The sequence below is a fragment of the Bactrocera neohumeralis genome, chromosome 5 (genome assembly GCF_024586455.1).
Source record: "Bactrocera neohumeralis isolate Rockhampton chromosome 5, APGP_CSIRO_Bneo_wtdbg2-racon-allhic-juicebox.fasta_v2, whole genome shotgun sequence".
NCBI lineage: Eukaryota > Metazoa > Arthropoda > Insecta > Diptera > Tephritidae > Bactrocera > Bactrocera neohumeralis.
Window position 1 is genome coordinate 30,404,449 of NC_065922.1, and position 17,971 is coordinate 30,422,419.

At 31.1% G+C, this 17,971-nt stretch overlaps 1 protein-coding gene across 1 annotated transcript in view; it reads left to right on the forward strand.

Annotated features, from left to right (window-relative positions):
* Nucleotides 1-4,690: 4,690 nt before the first annotated feature.
* LOC126759519 (integrin alpha-PS1) overlaps nucleotides 4,691-17,971 on the forward strand; it is a 230,783-nt gene continuing 217,502 nt past the window's right edge. Inside the window, exon 1 of the mRNA XM_050474358.1 lies at nucleotides 4,691-5,171. Within this exon, the coding sequence (XP_050330315.1) occupies nucleotides 4,861-5,171 (311 nt within the window). The 5' untranslated portion in view covers nucleotides 4,691-4,860. The remainder of the gene's footprint in view (nucleotides 5,172-17,971) is intronic.

The window sequence follows — 17,971 nt, forward strand, 5'->3', positions numbered from 1 at the left end:
TGCTTACAGCCGTAAATTTGCAGAAGTGAAAAAAAAACAATCAGTAAATATAATATTAATTTGGCTAAATGGAAAGCAAATTGTGAATATGTACTAGTATGAGCGTTGATAAATTTTGAAGACTAAATAAAATATAAATCATTATACATATGTATATTATACTTTAAACAAATTAATAGTAGTAGTGATAATAGGTAATAAAAAATTAATCACGTAAATAATGATAATAATTAAAAGTACAAAAATAATTAATTAATTAAATATAACTGAAATGAAAAAAAAACTGAATTAAAATGAGGTGAAACGAATTCAAGAAAATCGAGAAAGTTAATATAAAAAATTAAATTTACAGAAAATAATTTATTAAAAAATTATACTGAACCAAATTTAATTAAAATTTAATAATAAGAAATATAATATTTAAAACTAAAAATTAAATTAATTAAAAAATTAAGTGCTATTAAGAAGTCTTAAATAATTACCAGTAATCAATTAAATTTTTTCTGCTTAATTTTTTAATGTGCATAAATAAAAATAGTAGTGAGGTAAATTTATTTAATGTACATATAAAGGAAAATATTAATATGTTCGCGTATGAGTGTTAACTTATTATTTAGTTTAATTAAAAATTAAATAACGTAATATAATAAATAGGTGGATTTACTCAAATATGTGTACATATACATATGTGAATTTATAATTTTAAAAAAATATAGCTATAATAAAAAAAAATAATTATTTTTGATTACAAAAATAAAAAATAAATAAATTAAACAAGTTTAACTGAAATGAAATGAAACTATAAACAAATTACAAATTAATATTATAAAAATTAAATAAAAATAAAATTATTATTACAGAATTAATATGAAATTATATTATATTATTAATATATAAAACTAGTTTTTTATTTCAATTAATAAACTAATGTAAAAAATTTAATTAATTATTAAAAAATTTATACAATAAATTATTACAGAAATTAGTTTTTTAATTTAGCTATACAATGTTTAGTAAAAAATTTAATTATGTTAATTAAGTATTATTAAATAAAATAACTAAAAATAATTCTTTAAAGAAAACGTAATTAAAAAAAATTAACTAATTAAATAAGTTTAACTGAAATTAAATAGAACTAAAAATAAATTACTTATAAATATTATACAAATCAAATAAAATAATTTAATTAATACAAAATTCTTTAAAACTATTATAAATTAATTTATAAAACTATTTTTTTATTTAAATGAATAAATTAATATAATTTTGTTAACAATTAAAAAAAATAAAACAAATTATTACAGAAATTGATTTTAACTTTTTTTATTTAGTTATTACATATTTAGTATAAAATTTATTTCTGTAAATTATTAATTTTTTATTAAACTCTTTTATTTAAAAAATTAAAAAAAATTAAATTGACAAAATCTGTTCGCAAAGAATGCACAACTTCAATACATCAATTAAAATTATAAATTGAATTGACAAAAAATTTGATTTTGTATGTAATGAAATCAAATTGAATAAAAATTTAAAAATGAATCGTGAATATTTAGAAATACATCTTTATAAAACAAAATAACAACATTAAGTGAAAAAAATTTAAATAAATTGACCAAATTATATAAACTAAAAGATTTTAAATAAATACTAGGAAAAGTAAAAATTAAAGTAAGAATATTAAAATGAAACAATTAATAAAACAAAAAAAATTATAAAAGGGCTTCAAATTAAATTTAATTTAATAAAGAAAATCATATAATTTTGTACATATATTTAGATTAAGTTGGTAATAACGAATTATTGCAAATTATATAATATTATAGAAAAAATTGAATAAATATATAGAAAAGTAAGAATAAAATCATGTAAAAATAATTAAAAATTAATAAAATTACAAAAAAGTAAAATAAAAAAATTAAATTGCTACAAATTAATTGAAATTGAAAAAGTCTTATAATTCATTAAATATAAATTAACATATTTAAATTAATTTGTAAATAATATACATATAATCGCAAATTATTTTAAATAAAAATTCAATAAATGTTTAGAAAAGTGAGAATTTGCTTCAAGTTAAGCGAAATTGAAAAAAAAAAATATTATATACAATAATTATATTTGCATCAACATTTTTAAATTAATTTACTAATAACAAATCAAACAAACAAATTTTCTCAAGTTAATTTGCAAAACATGTGCACAAACAGAGCAGCGACAGCAACAATGCAAAGCTAAACAAACAATAATTGTGCATAGTATAGGTAATCTGAATAAATAACAACAAAAAATACAGCGAAGAGTGCAAAACAGCGACACTACCTGTTGCTTAGCCATACGTTTCTTACGCGCATGCATAGTGTTGAACAAATGTACATACATACTATATACAAATGTACATACACCCATACATATGTACATGCCTGCCAAGGTTAACTGTTCAGCATTGCTGCACATCCAAAGTCACACCAATGTGCTAGTGCAACGAATTGACTAGAGAGACCTGCTTGCCAGTGTATTTGGGCACGTCTTGAATACAGCTCTAGCGTAGCAGCGCTTAGAATGCAATGCGTAGCCAACAATGTGGCACCACTACAACGTGTTTTGCTCTTCAAGCATGCAAAGCTATGCAGCACACGAGTGTGCCAGCGATTCCAATGTGCTACGTTTGCACACACTTACGTACAGGTGGGGGGCAACAAAAATTGGGCTATAAATATATGTACATACGTTCCGATTGTTCCGATTGTGATTAGCGCGCTTATCTGTCCGGATTTTTACCTCGCACTTCTTAACGCTTCGATTAGCAAATCTGTGCAAAAAATTAAATGCGCGCATTTTGCATATTATCCACAATTCCAATTTCAACTTTAAGTAAAATCAATTTCACACTTGTGGTATGCCATAAGAACGCGCTCAGCAGGAAAACCCGCGTACATGAGAAGGCAACTCGCAACGTGTATGAAACATGTAGCGAAAGAGGATGTGAAAATAACGAAATAAAAATAAATAAAAAACGAAGAAAAAGTAAAAAATAATAAAAAAATGAAAGAATAAAAGCGTAAAAACATTTTAAGCGGCAAAGCATACTGAAGCCGCGAAAGTAGCGGAAAGATAAACTAAGCTAAAAATAATAAAAAATAAAGCATTTCGTTTTGAACAACGAAAAGCGGAAAAGATGTCGAAAAAACGCTCACAACGTGACTGCTGACCGGTTTTTAAAGCGTCTAGTTGGCGTTTTTGTTTTGTAGAAGCAAGTTGTTGATGTTTTATTTTTGCCACAACCGCGGCTAATACTAATTTGATGGCCTAGTGTTGGTGTTTATTGTTTATTCTGCTGTTGCGCTTTGGCGTTCTTCTGACATTGCGCGCTTTGTGTCTTTTCCGCATTTTTATGTATCATAACATAGAAAAGAAGGGAAGTAATCTTTCATTTTATAATGCTTTGCAAAAAAAAAAAAAAAATGAAATAAAATATTAAAGAATAAAAAAATTTTAAAAAATATAAAATATTAATTAAAAAAATAAAGTTGTTCTGAACTGATGACCTTTTAGGGTTAATTTTCAAAAAAAAAATATGCTAAACTCGTGCACATACATTCGGATTGTTTCAGTGAAAATTTCATGACATTTTTGTTTTCAAATGGTTGTAACCGTAAAAAAAAATCCTTCGTCCAAGTTTTTAAGAATTGTATTTCAAAGACCTGTTTAGCTTGAGTAGTTCTCGAGAAACTTTGCCAACTGACTTCAAAAACACAATTTCGAGAAAAACGCGTTTAAAGGCAGTGCACTTAGCCTAGCTAGCCTCGAGAGCACAAGTTTTCAAGACTGTACCTCTGAAACTATTACTCGGATCATTTTGAAAACTTAGGAATTGTAGAATTTAGTGAGACAATAATATACCCGAAAAATTGCATATCATTATCTCAAAAACTGAGAACTTGGTTTTTGAGATATTGATATGCAATTTTTCACATATATTTTTCTCCTCAAAAGACTTCCCATTTGTGGAAACTGCTAATATCGAACCACTATAGCATATAGCTGTCATAAAAATTGAACGATGAAAATCAAGTTTTGGTGTGAAAAAATGTTCGGCATAAATATAGCCTTTGAATATATTATTCTGATCGGACCACCATAGCTTAAAGCTATCATACAAACTGGCCGATCAAGATAAAGTTCTTGTATGAAATCTTTTTTATATTTTTTCAAACGACTTTCTTGTATATATGTATTTTGATGATTTTATGTCTTTTACACTATTCGTATTCAGTTATCACTCAAAACACACATATTTTTTTTGGAATATTACTGCATCATAAAAAGAAAACAAAACAGCTATTTTGACATTAGGAGTGTTAGGATTAATATCAAACTGATTTTTTTTTTTTGTGTTAGTGTCTCAACTTTATGTTATTGATGTTATGTTTTGTAACTACAAAAATATTTATCGGTATATTATAAATTTAAATTTTATAATTTATTTTAATTTACGAAAATATTTAATATTTCCACTAAAAATTCTCATCCCTTTTCTCCTTTTTTATTTAGATATCATAACGAATAAAAAATCGAATTAAAAATCATCAAAAATAAAAAGAAACTCGAATCAAATATATTTATAGCAAATTAAATTAAATAAATATAAAAATAAAATATTATTAATTATAAATGCATATAAATATGTGCGTGCATCGCTAAAAAAGTTTTCCTCTAAATTTAAATGCATGAAAAAGTGTCAAAACGCGTATGAAACCACAATAAAATATTAAATAAAGTGCTGAAAGTGTTTTCGAAAATAAAATAGTGAATTTTGTTTGTTTGTCAGTTTGTGATATTTAACAACAACAATTCAATATGAGTGGTTATTATATTAAGCAACCGCCACTCGCTTCCAGCCGCTCGACGCTGCCACATCCACATTATAAAAGTGCCAATAATCTACAAACAGCAACAAAGTTTAAATCTGCACCACTTCATCGCTTTTCATTAACAAGTTTAGTGCTGTTCTTTTGCTGCATCTTTTCACACATTCCACACAGCGACGCCTTCAACCTGGAGAATCGTTTGCCAATAGTCAAGTATGGACCACATGCGAACTCATATTTTGGCTATTCCATAGCAACACATACGGTGGGCGAATACAATTGGCCGAATAACACAAAATGGTGAGTGAAAATTAAGTTATATAAATTAATAAAGAAAATTAGATATAGTGTACTAGTATAATTTGAGAGTTCTGAACTCTCAGCGTGTGGGTGCTTCCTAAGTTCAATAGAGCTTGTCTTGTGGGATTTGTATTTAAACGCCTAACCAGTTTTTAAGTATTAAGCAGAGGAATATAATCTGATTGGCCTAATCGAGACTCAACGTTTTTTTTTACTAAATACCTCAAAGTCATTTGCTTAAAATTACCTTAAAATAGAAATCAGGAATATGTCAGTGGTTTTTCTGTATTGAATTATCCTTAATATATATGAACTTAGAACTCACTTATATACCTTTATATATGCTTAGCTGAAAATGTTTACCCTAGTCTTCAGTGGTCAAATGCTAGTCTATATAAAGGGTGGTCCTTTTCAAGGTTCCCTACTTTTTTAAAGAAAAAACATAGAAACTTCAAATTGAATGAGGAATTTTTATTATCATTCGAAAGAACATTCTTCGGCAGTTATTTTTTGAATATTACTTCTTTTAAATGTTGGCCGCGGCTACGCCTGAGATGGTGCATCCGTTGAATCCAATTTTCGGTGACTCGTTCGAGCATTTCGACTCGTAACTGGCGAATGACAGGCGTGATGTTTTGCTCCAAGACATGAATCGAAGCGGAATTGTCCGCATATACTATAGACTCTATATATTCCCACAGGAAAAAGTCTAACGATGTGATATCACACGATTTTGGTGACGAATCGACCGGTCCAAAAGTGAAAGTATCTGCTCCCTTTATTAACATCAAGGTCATCATTAGAAAACATACATTTTTGTGGGTTAAGATGCCAGTGTTAATCATCCTACTAGTTCCTATAGCTATAATAATTTCTTATATCAATTTGTAATTTCGGTTCCTGCTGCTTATGGTCTGACCTTCGAAATATTTGTGGAATGAAATCAAAACAAATTTAAATCCCATAAAAAATGTTTGTAGTCCAAATAATATTTCTGTCCATAACGAATATGTTTAGCATCCTTAACTTATGGGAGTATTCTGGTCTAAAACTTTGAAAAAAATGAAAATTTTTTACAAATAATTAAAAAAAATCGAAAGTTTTTTGTTTAAATTTTTTGATATTGTAGGTATTCAAAAATGTTTTCCTAAAAGGATTTTCGAAAATTCAAATTATTTTCAAAGTTTTAACCGATTTGGTGCCGTGGCTTAAGGGTATGACGAAAGCAACGTTTTTCGATACGGCCGTCTCGATTCTTAGTTCTAACCAGTCGATTTACTTGAAATTTCCTCTATCAAGAGGCATAATTTTTTCGAAAATTTATTAATTTTTCTGAATTTTATTTTGCGTGATAAAAAAATTATAAAAAATGGACAGTAAAAATATTAATTGCTCTTATACCAATTGCCATAAACGATCGAAATTTAGGCAGCCAGACTAAAATACCCTTTTAATAAGGAAAACAAAGGTTCATTCATAATTATATTTTATTCAACGTCTCATATAATTCTATCAGAATTAAATTGTAATAACCAGTTTCTCCAATGAAGACACCACTTAATTCAACACAAATCACATCCTACAACTCAATACTTTTATGCAAATGTGTTAAGCAAAATGATAATTTCATTGGAAACTATTTTGTATGATTCAATAACGCATTGCACTTCAGTAAAATATTGAAGATGAGCGCGGTGAAAAAATATCCGAAAGATAATTATAATAAATAAAGTGATCTTCCCTGCAAGCAAAAGATTTATAAAACTGGTATTCAAACATTTATATACATATGTACCTATGTATGTATGTACGCGGATTTGTATAATTTACATATTCATACACACCGGCAGTCATCACAAAATAAACAAACTACATTAAAGAAAACATGCAGTTATCTGCAAAAATTCCGCGAACTCGCACACATTCTCATAAATTTAATTGCAACTGCACTCCTCTTTTTTATAAAAAAGTATACTCAGAATTAAAAGCACAAAATTTAAATTTTAAATCAATATTTGCAGCAATTGGAAAAGAGTATATAGATAACAAATTATGTAAACGCATATCCACATATATATATAAATACATATACGTACCTGTGAGCCGCTTAAAAATCATGCTCACCAATTTGTTGGCATAAAATCAAAAAACAAATTTGCGTTAAATTTTAGCAATACTTTAAGTGCTGAGCAAACTGTAACGTGATCCGCAGAAATTCGAAAAGCAAGCATAAAATATTATATAAACGATAAAACCGAATTGAATTAAATTCAAAGATAAACAATTATTTTGACATGTTCAAAACCATTTCCTGTGTCTTTTTAGTAATCTTCTTGTTTACGAATTTAGACTGTATTTATTTTCCGGTCATATATTTTGAGGTAACTGGTGAACACAAATACTTTTGAATTTTCTTAAGGGGTTTCCTCGGGTAAAAACCAGCCTCTTTTCTACAACTTTTTTCTCATATAAAGAATAAAATATTTTATTAGAATTTTTTGTTGTTACAAACTTACACTATTAGCTAAGAAATTCTGAAATTTTTGGATTTGAGATTTTATATTAAACTCTTTAACTAAAAAAGATGCGATCCGAGTTGGCAGAACAAGTCATTACAAAATCATCTAAAGTGAAAAATACGTGTTTTAGTTAAAACCTCAACTTAAAACTGGGACGAAGGGAAAAAACTGAAAATTGGATTTTTGATAGATATTTTTACAAGAAAATTAAAATTTCGGCACATTTTTTTAAGTAGTTGTAATCGAAAAAAAGTCCTTGATCCAAGTCTTTAATTTAATTTAATTTCATGAAGATCGGTTAAGTAGTTTTCGAAAAATCTTACCAACCGACTTCAAAAAGACGGTTTCGAGAAAAACGCGTTTAAAGACGGCGCACTTAGCCTAGCTAACCTCGAGCGCACAAGTTCTCAAGGCTGTATCTCTGAAACTATTACTCGGATCAACTTGAAAACTTAGGACAATATTCTAGAGGTGTTGTAGAATTTAATAAGACAATAAAAAAAATCGAATTTTTGAAACCCGTAAACCCATGTTACTCCTTAATTTTCAGGTTATATATTTTAAAGTGATATTTTTAGAAATTACATTGCTTCCCTTTTGAAACTGTTCAAATACTCGTATATGACAGATAAGATAACGCATGCAAAATCTTGGTGACTAACCTGTAAACATTTAACATTTTGTCAAGCTAACAGCAAACTGTACTTTGTACCCTTCTTGGTATGCAATACATTTCTCAAATACCTTGTCGGCTGCGTGTACAATATTTACATTAACACGGCAACAAAATATTTTATCTTTATCTTAAAATGGAGTTTATTTCGGTACCATAGATCAAAATATTTGTTTTCCTGAAAATTTTTAAAAACTGTTTGTTGAACACATTGTATACTCTCCCCCTTAGTCGATACCATATGAAAACTAATACTCCGCTTGCATTAATTGATTTGCACTTTCTTACGATTTATATCAGTTTGTTCGATTCAGCATTTCCTAAAGTCCGGCTACCGGATAATAGCTAATATATATACTACAAATAATTTTTCTGAGATATTGCTTTAAAAACTTGCTTGTTCGAAGACTTTTTTGATAGCGAATAGGAACATTACCTTCTTTGCATACTAATTGCACACAACACTCCAAGAATATCGGTATTTCCACATAATATAAATTCAACATTTGCGGTTTTCCGCCTATTTCGAAAAAAAAGTTGCTTATACAAACCAAACCAAAAGAGCATATCACACATTGATTCATATTTTAACAGAATCACATCATTGAACGGTTCAGCGTTCATTGGCCACCGAAATACAGCTAATGCATATGAATCTAAATATTTACACTTGTAGATATGTATCTCCATAAGGTTTTATGCAATATCTGACAAGCAATTTGAGCAGAATTACTCTGAAAACACCACAAAATGAATTTCCGCAATAACAATTTGCTGCTATTTTTAGCTATTTTACATTTGCACAATAATATTGTATAAACTGACGTCAGTATGCAACCGTTGCGTCTCTGACGAAACCATTTGGGATAGATTTATGTAGGCCTCGTGAATTTGGTTTAAATAAATATCTTTTTGGTCTGAAGATTTACACAATATGTACATACATATGACTTCAACATTGCCTTCCTCGATTCGATTTCTTGTTCGATTCGCCACTTTGCTTCGTATCAAAAACTTGTCTACATATTTTGAAATAATTCGATTGGTTTTTAGTTTTAGTACATAACAATTGACATGTGGATTTATAGATTAAGATATGTATATGACCAATACCATTTGATCCATTTCGAGGTTCTCTACTTTTTTTTTTAAAGAAAAAGCACAGAAACTGCGAATTTAATGGGGAATGTTTATTATCATTCGAAAGAACATTCTTTGGCATTTCTTTTTTGAAGATTATCTTTTTAAAATGTTCGCCGCGGCTACGTCTCAGATGGTACATTCGTTGAGTCATGTTTTCGATGATTCGTTCGAGCTTAGGCTGGTGACTGGCGAATGACACGTGTGATGTTTTACCCCAAGGCCTGAATTGCATCGGGATTGTCCGCATAGACTTTAGACTTTACATATCTCCACAGGAAAAGGTCTAACGGTGTGATATCACATGATCTTGGTGGCCCAAAACGTGAAATTATCTGCTCACCGAAGTGTTCTCTCAATAAATCCATTGACTGATGTGATGAGATCATGAGCTTCAATTTCAGTTTCATGGTTACGTTTTCAACGGCATCATTTTTGAAGAAATATGAAGAAATGATTCCACCGGCCTATAAATTACACCAAACTGTTATTTTTTCTGGATGAAATGGCAGTTCTGGAATATCTTTAGGTTGCGCTTTGTCCCAAATGCAGTAATTTTTCTTGAAATGCTTGCAGAAATGGGCCTCATCGCTAAACAAAATTTGGCGCGAAAACGTCGGATCTTCTTGGGATTTTTCAAGAGCCCATAGAGCAAAGCGATATCGCTGGATAAGGTCGAGCGGTCAAATATTATCCAATAATGAATGCTAGGTCTCAAAATAGGTTATGATATTGCCAATAGTATGCTTAGTAGGCCGATTATTTTGACCATAATATATACTGTACAGTAGTGAGAACATTATTTATAATAATATATTATTTCGACTACTTTCTTCTGCTCAACACACCTTCAAATGGCGAATCGAACAAACAATTAGTATAAATAAAGTGAAAATAGAATAGCAAGCACTTATACCACTTTTTCGAGTCATAAACATACTCTCTGTTATTGCAATGCTCAAATGTAGCTAGCAGACAAGTGCCGAATCGAACACGACTGCTTTGAATAAAGAGCATAAATTTATGTGAAATTAAGTAATTTAGACGCAGTGTAAACTTAAGCCAGTTTATTGCGTGTTTTCGTTGCTCGCATAAATTATGTGCAAAAAGGAAAATTTTATTAAAATTTATGCCATACAATTTACATAACACCAACAAAAAGAATTATATAACTACATATGTATATATTTATACGAGTACATATGTCGGTATGTATGTTGTATATCATTTAAACGTACAAACGTGTTTACCATGCTCCAATGGCGCACATGTACGGGTGCTGCTGTTGTTGGTGTAGGGCGTTGTAGGCGCCGCATTATTGTTGAGTGAGCCGCGTGGTACGTAATTTTTAGGGCGTAGCAGAATCGTCTGCCAATTTTGTTCTTATCTTATGCGTCTACATATTATTGCTATGTAGCTTTGGTATGTATGCGGACTTACTCGAACATATGCCATAATGCTTGAAAATGTTGAAAACAATTATAGCAAATAGCGTGGTAATCTACGAAGCTCAGTGCAATGATGTCATTAGTTTGGCCATTTGCGGCATGGATTTCAGTGTTTATACTTTATACATACATTAGACATACATATGTACATATATATTAATACAATGTAGCTGTTTTTGCTGTTCTTGTTGTTGTTGTGCATATTTTACAATTTTCGCTGCACGATTGTAAACTTTTGTTCCTAATTTATTAATTACTATATTATTCTTCTGATGGAGAACTGCTGCTAAAGTTGGTGTCTTTAATTGTTTAATATGTGTATATTAGGGGGAGCCAATGTACAGAGTAAAAATATACCTTCAAGGCAGGATTTTTAGCTTAATTTTAAGAGGTGTGGTTGAGCATTCAAATTCTCTCATAAAAACACGTCAAAAATCTGTTTATAATCTTAAAATTTGTGTTTGCGTTAATGAAATTTTATTTTCATAAACTTTGTGTAAGGAGGTTCCCTCCTTTTTTAAAGAAAAAAGCACAAAAACTTCAAATTTAATGGGGAATATTTGTTATCATTCGAAAGAACATTCTTTGTCATTTATTTTTCAAAGATTATCTCTTTCTAAGGTTAGCCGCGGCTACCTCTCAGATGCTTCATCCGTTGAGTTCAATTTTCGATGAATCGTTCGAGCATTTCGACTGGTAACTGGCGATTTGATGTTTTGTTCCAAGGCCTGAATCGAAGCTGGATTGCCCGCATAGTCCTTAGATTTTACAGATCCGCACAGAATAAAGTCTAATGGTGTAATATCCCTCGATCTTGGTGGCCAATCGACTGGCCCAAAACGTGAAGTTATCTGCTCAACAAAGTGTTCTCTCAATAAATCCATTGGTTGATTCCATGTGTGGGAAGTGCGCAGTCTTGTTGAAACCAAATGTAGCCGAGATAACGAGCTTCAATTTCAGGCATCAAATAGTCGGTTATCGTGTTAATGACGGTTGCCTTCTCACCGGCATCATTTTTGAAGAAATATGGACTGATGATTCCATCGGACCGTAAACCACACCGAACGGTTGTTTTTGTGGATGAAGTGATAACTAAATTTCTTTAGGTTGCTCTTCGTCCCAAATGCAGCTTGTACACACCCATTGAGCCAGAAATAGGCCTCATTGCTGAACAAAATTTTTCAAGAAAATGTCGGATCTTCTTGGAACTTTTCATAAGCCATAGAGCGAAACGAAGTTGGTTGGGAAGGTCGAGCGGCTTCACTTCTTGCACAAGCTGTATTTTGTACGCTTTTAATTTAACACTCGACGTCAGTCCGAATTGCTGCGGACGGCGCCGAATCGACTCACCACGGCCTTTGTGTACACACTCAGCTACGGCTGCTATATTTTCTTCTCTGCCTCTGATGGACAATTTGCTGCTAAATATTATTTTTAATATCTTATCAAGATGTGTGATGGTGTTGCGAATGTTCGTTCAGTAGGTCGAGTTTTACTCACCAACAAGAATTAAAGTTAAGCTAAAAATCTTATTTCTCAATTCTCTTATAGGTTAACTTTAACCTGTAAATTCAAAAGGTTAGATTTTTTTACACCCTAATGTGCACTCTATATGGATGTATGTATGTATTTTATGATTATTGCTTGTTCTTTCCTTTTCATTTATGCACAAAATGAACTTGGTGGATTGTAAAATTTATGACTACAATTGTTGTTGTAGTGCTTGTTCTTAGTTGTATATTGAGAGTCTTTGGCCCAAATAAAAATTTATGAGGGTTCTGAAAATTTAGGATTATCTCTATGTTAATTTGGTTAACCTTGTTCTACGAAGGCTTACATAATGACAGATATCAAAAACGTTACGGCGCTTATCGCTCACCTAATCGATGAAGTGAATAATCGTATACGAAGAGCTGAAGCTCTCGTATCTATGTATGTATGTTGAGTATGTTCATATGTATTATTACGAGAATATTTTTATTACGAGAAATTTTTGATTAGTTGATAGCGCTCGATGAAGGCTCTTCGAAACGCTATAATAAAGATAACGGGAAATAAATTCTGGGAAAGCCCTTCATTTTTATCAATGACTGACAATTGTTTTATAAGATTAGTTACATAATATACATATGAACATACATATATAAATATATAATATATAACCGGTCAACTGATAAATCCCCGAACTTACACGCAGTTGGCTCTACTAGAATTATGTCCATATGATTTTTAGTTAGCCCTCACCTTCAAAAGGCACGTGTGTAAACTTGACAGCTTTCGGATCTTTAGTTTGTGAATTATATGATTTTGCGACTATTTCCTATTCTCGGATCTCAAAAGAATTCTCGCTGGGAAGAAATTTTCTTCGAATGAAGAGGTGATCGCCAAAACTGAGGCCAGCTATAATATACAAGTATAGCACAAAAGGGTATAAAAAGATTGCTATCTTCACTAGAATCGATCAGCCAAGGCACCTTATGCTACAGTGGTTCGATGTGAATAATTTGTTCAGGGATTGCAGCGCTGCCTTGGAAAATAGTTCTGTCGAATTTTGAGAATACAATTTCTCAAATAAAACATACAGTATATAGATTTGATTGGTCCGTTTGTATGGTAGCTATATCTTATAGTGGTCGGATATCGACGGTTCCGAGATACCAATGAGCAGCTTCTTGATGATAAAAGAACTGAGGGGTTTCGTATTCACTCTGTTAAGTAAAAAAAAAATAATTATTCAGATACCTCTTTTTAAAAACTAATTAAATCCTTAGCTTCAACACAATTTTTTTATTCTTTTACTGCTAATTACGTCTCATTAACTGATTCATCGGCTGTTATTACCGGTGTGTATCGGTCATTTGATTTGCTGTTAATTTTTACTGTTCGTTGTTTTTGCTGTTACTCACACACGAACAATTCACCTTCAACGAAACGTCAATTAATTGCACACTTCATCCACGCTCATCAAAATGCCATAAACGTTGCTTGTTTCATTGCGCGCCGGTTTATTTTATTATTTTCCTATAATTTCATCTACACAATTCGATAAAAATTGACATACATACAATACATATGTACATGTGTATGCAAATAAAATATTATTATTGGCAGTGATTGGTGCTTGCTTTCAATATAAAATATTGCACACCACATAATAAGTAAATAATGTCAGTTGCAAACAAGTTGTTGTTACTGGCATTGTTGTTGGCGCATATAAAAACAATAGTAATAAATGGGCAAAATGGGTTGAAAAAACAAAATATTAGAAAAATAAACAATAGAGAAATTAGCAATGAGCCTAGCGTATGTCAGTCATTACTCATAAAAAATGTAAAAAAATGGAAATTAAATAATCATCGCTAAAAAATGACGCAATAAAAATACAACCATTTTTTTTTATTAATTACACGCTGATTTGTTGTTTTTACTTAATGCTATTAGCTTTATTGTTATAGCGGTATTTGTCATTTGTTCCTCTAAGCAATTAATCTCATCTCAAATTGATCGTGCCAGCCGAAAGGTTGATCGAACACAATCGTTTCTATGTATCGACAAAGCTATGACTAGATCGACTCATAAATGAGCAATCGCGGATTGTGAGCTTGCTTTTCTTTGTTATTTGTTATTTCATAGTTTTATTTTTCGTCTTTTTGTTTTTTTTTTTTAACAAAAGGCAGAAGGTCACTTTTTTAGCTACGGAATTTTTATTTTATTAATTTTTTTTTGTTATTAGTAATTTATGTACATATGTATATATTTATGAGAAATATACACGTTCTTACCTTCTTCCATGCTTCATTTACATTTATTGATCGTTGGTCAGCTTTTTTGTTTAATATTAGTAATATTTAGAAGTTATTCAGAATTGTTGATGATTACTTATGTAGGTTTCTTCTATCGTAATTTACTTTAGTGCTCTACGTGGTTTTCATTTACTTAGGTTATCATTTATTTTTTTGTTTGTCTCGCTAGCTGACTAACTACGGAATGAATGAATGAATGATTAATTTGAACAAGTCTAGGTCTTCTAACCTATCTAGCAATTCTTAGCAAGTTTTCTTGGCTAAAGTTTCCTATTTATCTAGTACTGATAATTTCGGCTAATATCAATTGAATTATCATTAAACAAGTTAAGACTTTTGTCTTAAGAGGGTATTATAATCTAGATATCCGAATTATCCAAAAAAAACTAAAATTTAAACCATATTTTGTATAAAATTTTCGAAAATTTATTTTTTAAATATGTATTGTTCAATAATGAAGAAATTTGTATGAAACTTTCATTATTTTTGAAATATAGTTCAATAATGAAGACACGTAGTTCTATCGTGGAGCGCTTCATTTTTTCAAAGCCTAAGCTGTCAGCTATCAATTTGTCTTTTTTGTAAGGTTGCCAACACATTACATTATAAATGGCCGCATTATTGGCTTAGATTTCTAAGTCGAGAATCAGGTCAACTTAATTCATAGTTATATTACTCTCCATGAGAATCTGATGGATCACAAATTACTTAATCGAGCTTTTTGATTATTCTTGGATTTTACTAATTCAATCGTCGCTTGTTTGTTGCCATAGATCATAGACTTGACGTAGTCCCACAGGAAATAGTCGAACGGCGTCAAATCGCATGACCGAGGCGGCCAATTGACTGGGCTATTTTGTGAGATGACACGTTCACCAAACTTGGTTTTCAATACATCGATTGTGACATTCGCTGTGTGGCTTGTCGCGCCGTCCTGTTGGAACTACATATTGTCCAAGTCCATATCAGCGGCAGCGATTCCCATTCACAGTAACGTGTCGGTCTTGATCATCATGGAAGTAGTGCGGGACAATGACCCCGCTGGTCCATACACTGCACCAAAACGTAATTTTTTCGGGATGCAATGGTGACTCATGGAGCTCGTGTTAATTGCTGCCTGACCAATAGAGCACATTTTGCTTATGTACGAAGCCATACAGCCAGAAATGAGCCTCAATGGTGAAGATGATTTTCGATGAAAATCCAGATCATTTTAAAGTTGTTGTTCAGCCTAATTTAAGAAGAAACGCCGATTCTGGTGGTCAAGCGGCTTCAGTTCTTGCGTCAATTTGATCTTGTTAGGAGGTAGGCACGATCGTTTAGTAAAATTCGCAACAACGTTGTCATAGAGATGCCCAACGCTTGACAACGACGTAGAGACCTTCCAATGTTATTCTCAACACGGGAAATGTCTCACTGGTACAAAACTTGTACCTTTTTCCACTAGACGCTCAACTGCTGATCTGACAGGACGATTATGACGACCATAAATTGGACGTAGCGCTCTTAAAGTTTCGACCACTGACTCCGAATTTCGGTAGTAAAATTTAATAATTTCAACTCGTTGTTGGATCGTAATCCTTCCATGTTGAAATGGCAAAACTTACCTTAAAGAAATGTCAAAAGAGCGGGAAAAATGTGCCGTCGTTTGCTGTCCCTATCGGTCTACTTTAAAAACAAGATTACTTGATATACAAGATTACTTTGTTCATAAGAAACTGCCGACAAAGGCTTGTTGATGAACTGTTCTTCAGAACATTGTCTCGGTTGTATTGTAAAATGTTCAGAGTTGTCTTAAGTTTGGTTGACGAGCGATTTTGGCATCCAAACGGCATTTTTTGTTGTTCAAAGAATATTCGTATAATATGTTAATACCTGTTTAGTTGAAGAATATTCAGTGTCGTCTCGCAAATCTTCAAATGGCAGGATTGGCAAATCTTGCAAAACGATGCTATAGATTTATAATAGCTTGAGAGAGGTTTTGATTCTTCCGGTCTTTGAATAGACCCAAAATTGAAATTTTAATCCTCTTCAGAATTAATTAAAAATAAAAAAGACAGATTTTATAATTTTATATTTAGTGCACTAATTTTTTTAAATATCCTACAACAGTTTTTGTCTTTGGAAATTAAGTATCTAAACATAAATTAATCCTTAAAAATATTTATTGTCACTTAATTTAATGAATTAATCCTTAGGAGAAAAAGAAAGTGTTATTTGTATCAAGGGTTACAGAAATTACACTAAATTAATAAAATCACCCTAAAAAATTCGAAAAAATTTAAGCATTGAAAACAACACTAAAGTTATAACCACTTATTCTAGGAAAAGTGAGAAGCGACACATTTTGTGTGCTACTATGAGAACTGTCTACCAGAGAAGTGTCACCAGGGAATTTTATTTGAAAAAAATTGACGATAAACTAAAAATACACAGAAAGAGGTAGACAAACAAACAATAAAAAATCACATAAAATAAATATCCACCGAAATGCAGACGTCTTAAAGTTAATACACAACATTAACGAGACATAAAAATGAGGGCACCTGCATCGCGCCAAGCGAGAACAAAAGAAACAGGGCACACAAAAAATACAACAACAAATCTACATGTTTGTTGCATGCAACTTTGAATTGCAGCAATAGGCACATTGAACTAAATCGGAAAGAACACGTATTGAAGTATGCGGAGCATGCTTTCTATGTAGAGCAAATTAACCCTTAATGTTGGCGCTCGGTCTCTGAAATAACGAAAAGAGACTTTAATTAAAAATTATATAGAAAACGTGCACAAAAATCACGTGCATTGCATTTCCTTAGGCAACTTTTGTTGAAAAGACGAAGAAATAGAAAAATACCGAAATCAGTTTTGAATGAAAAGCGTTTGGTATAAAAGAAAACGAAGTCGGCTACCGACACGTGCACTAAAAACGTGCCTTTACAACTTTTTTTCTATTGGTCGCATTGTTTTACCGATTTTGTTCTATGAATCAGCTGCAGGCTGACTCAAATGAATGACTGATTGACTGGCTGATTGCTGCAAGCGATTATAGAAATTTGTACAAGTGGCTATATTATATATAGTTACTTTCATATTTCAATCTCCATTTTGCCTGCGTCTTTCGGTGAAAAGAATTTTCTAAACTCATAAACTGAGCCATAACACACGAATTGCGCCACCAACAGGTAATAAATTACTCGAAACGAATCGTACTTTT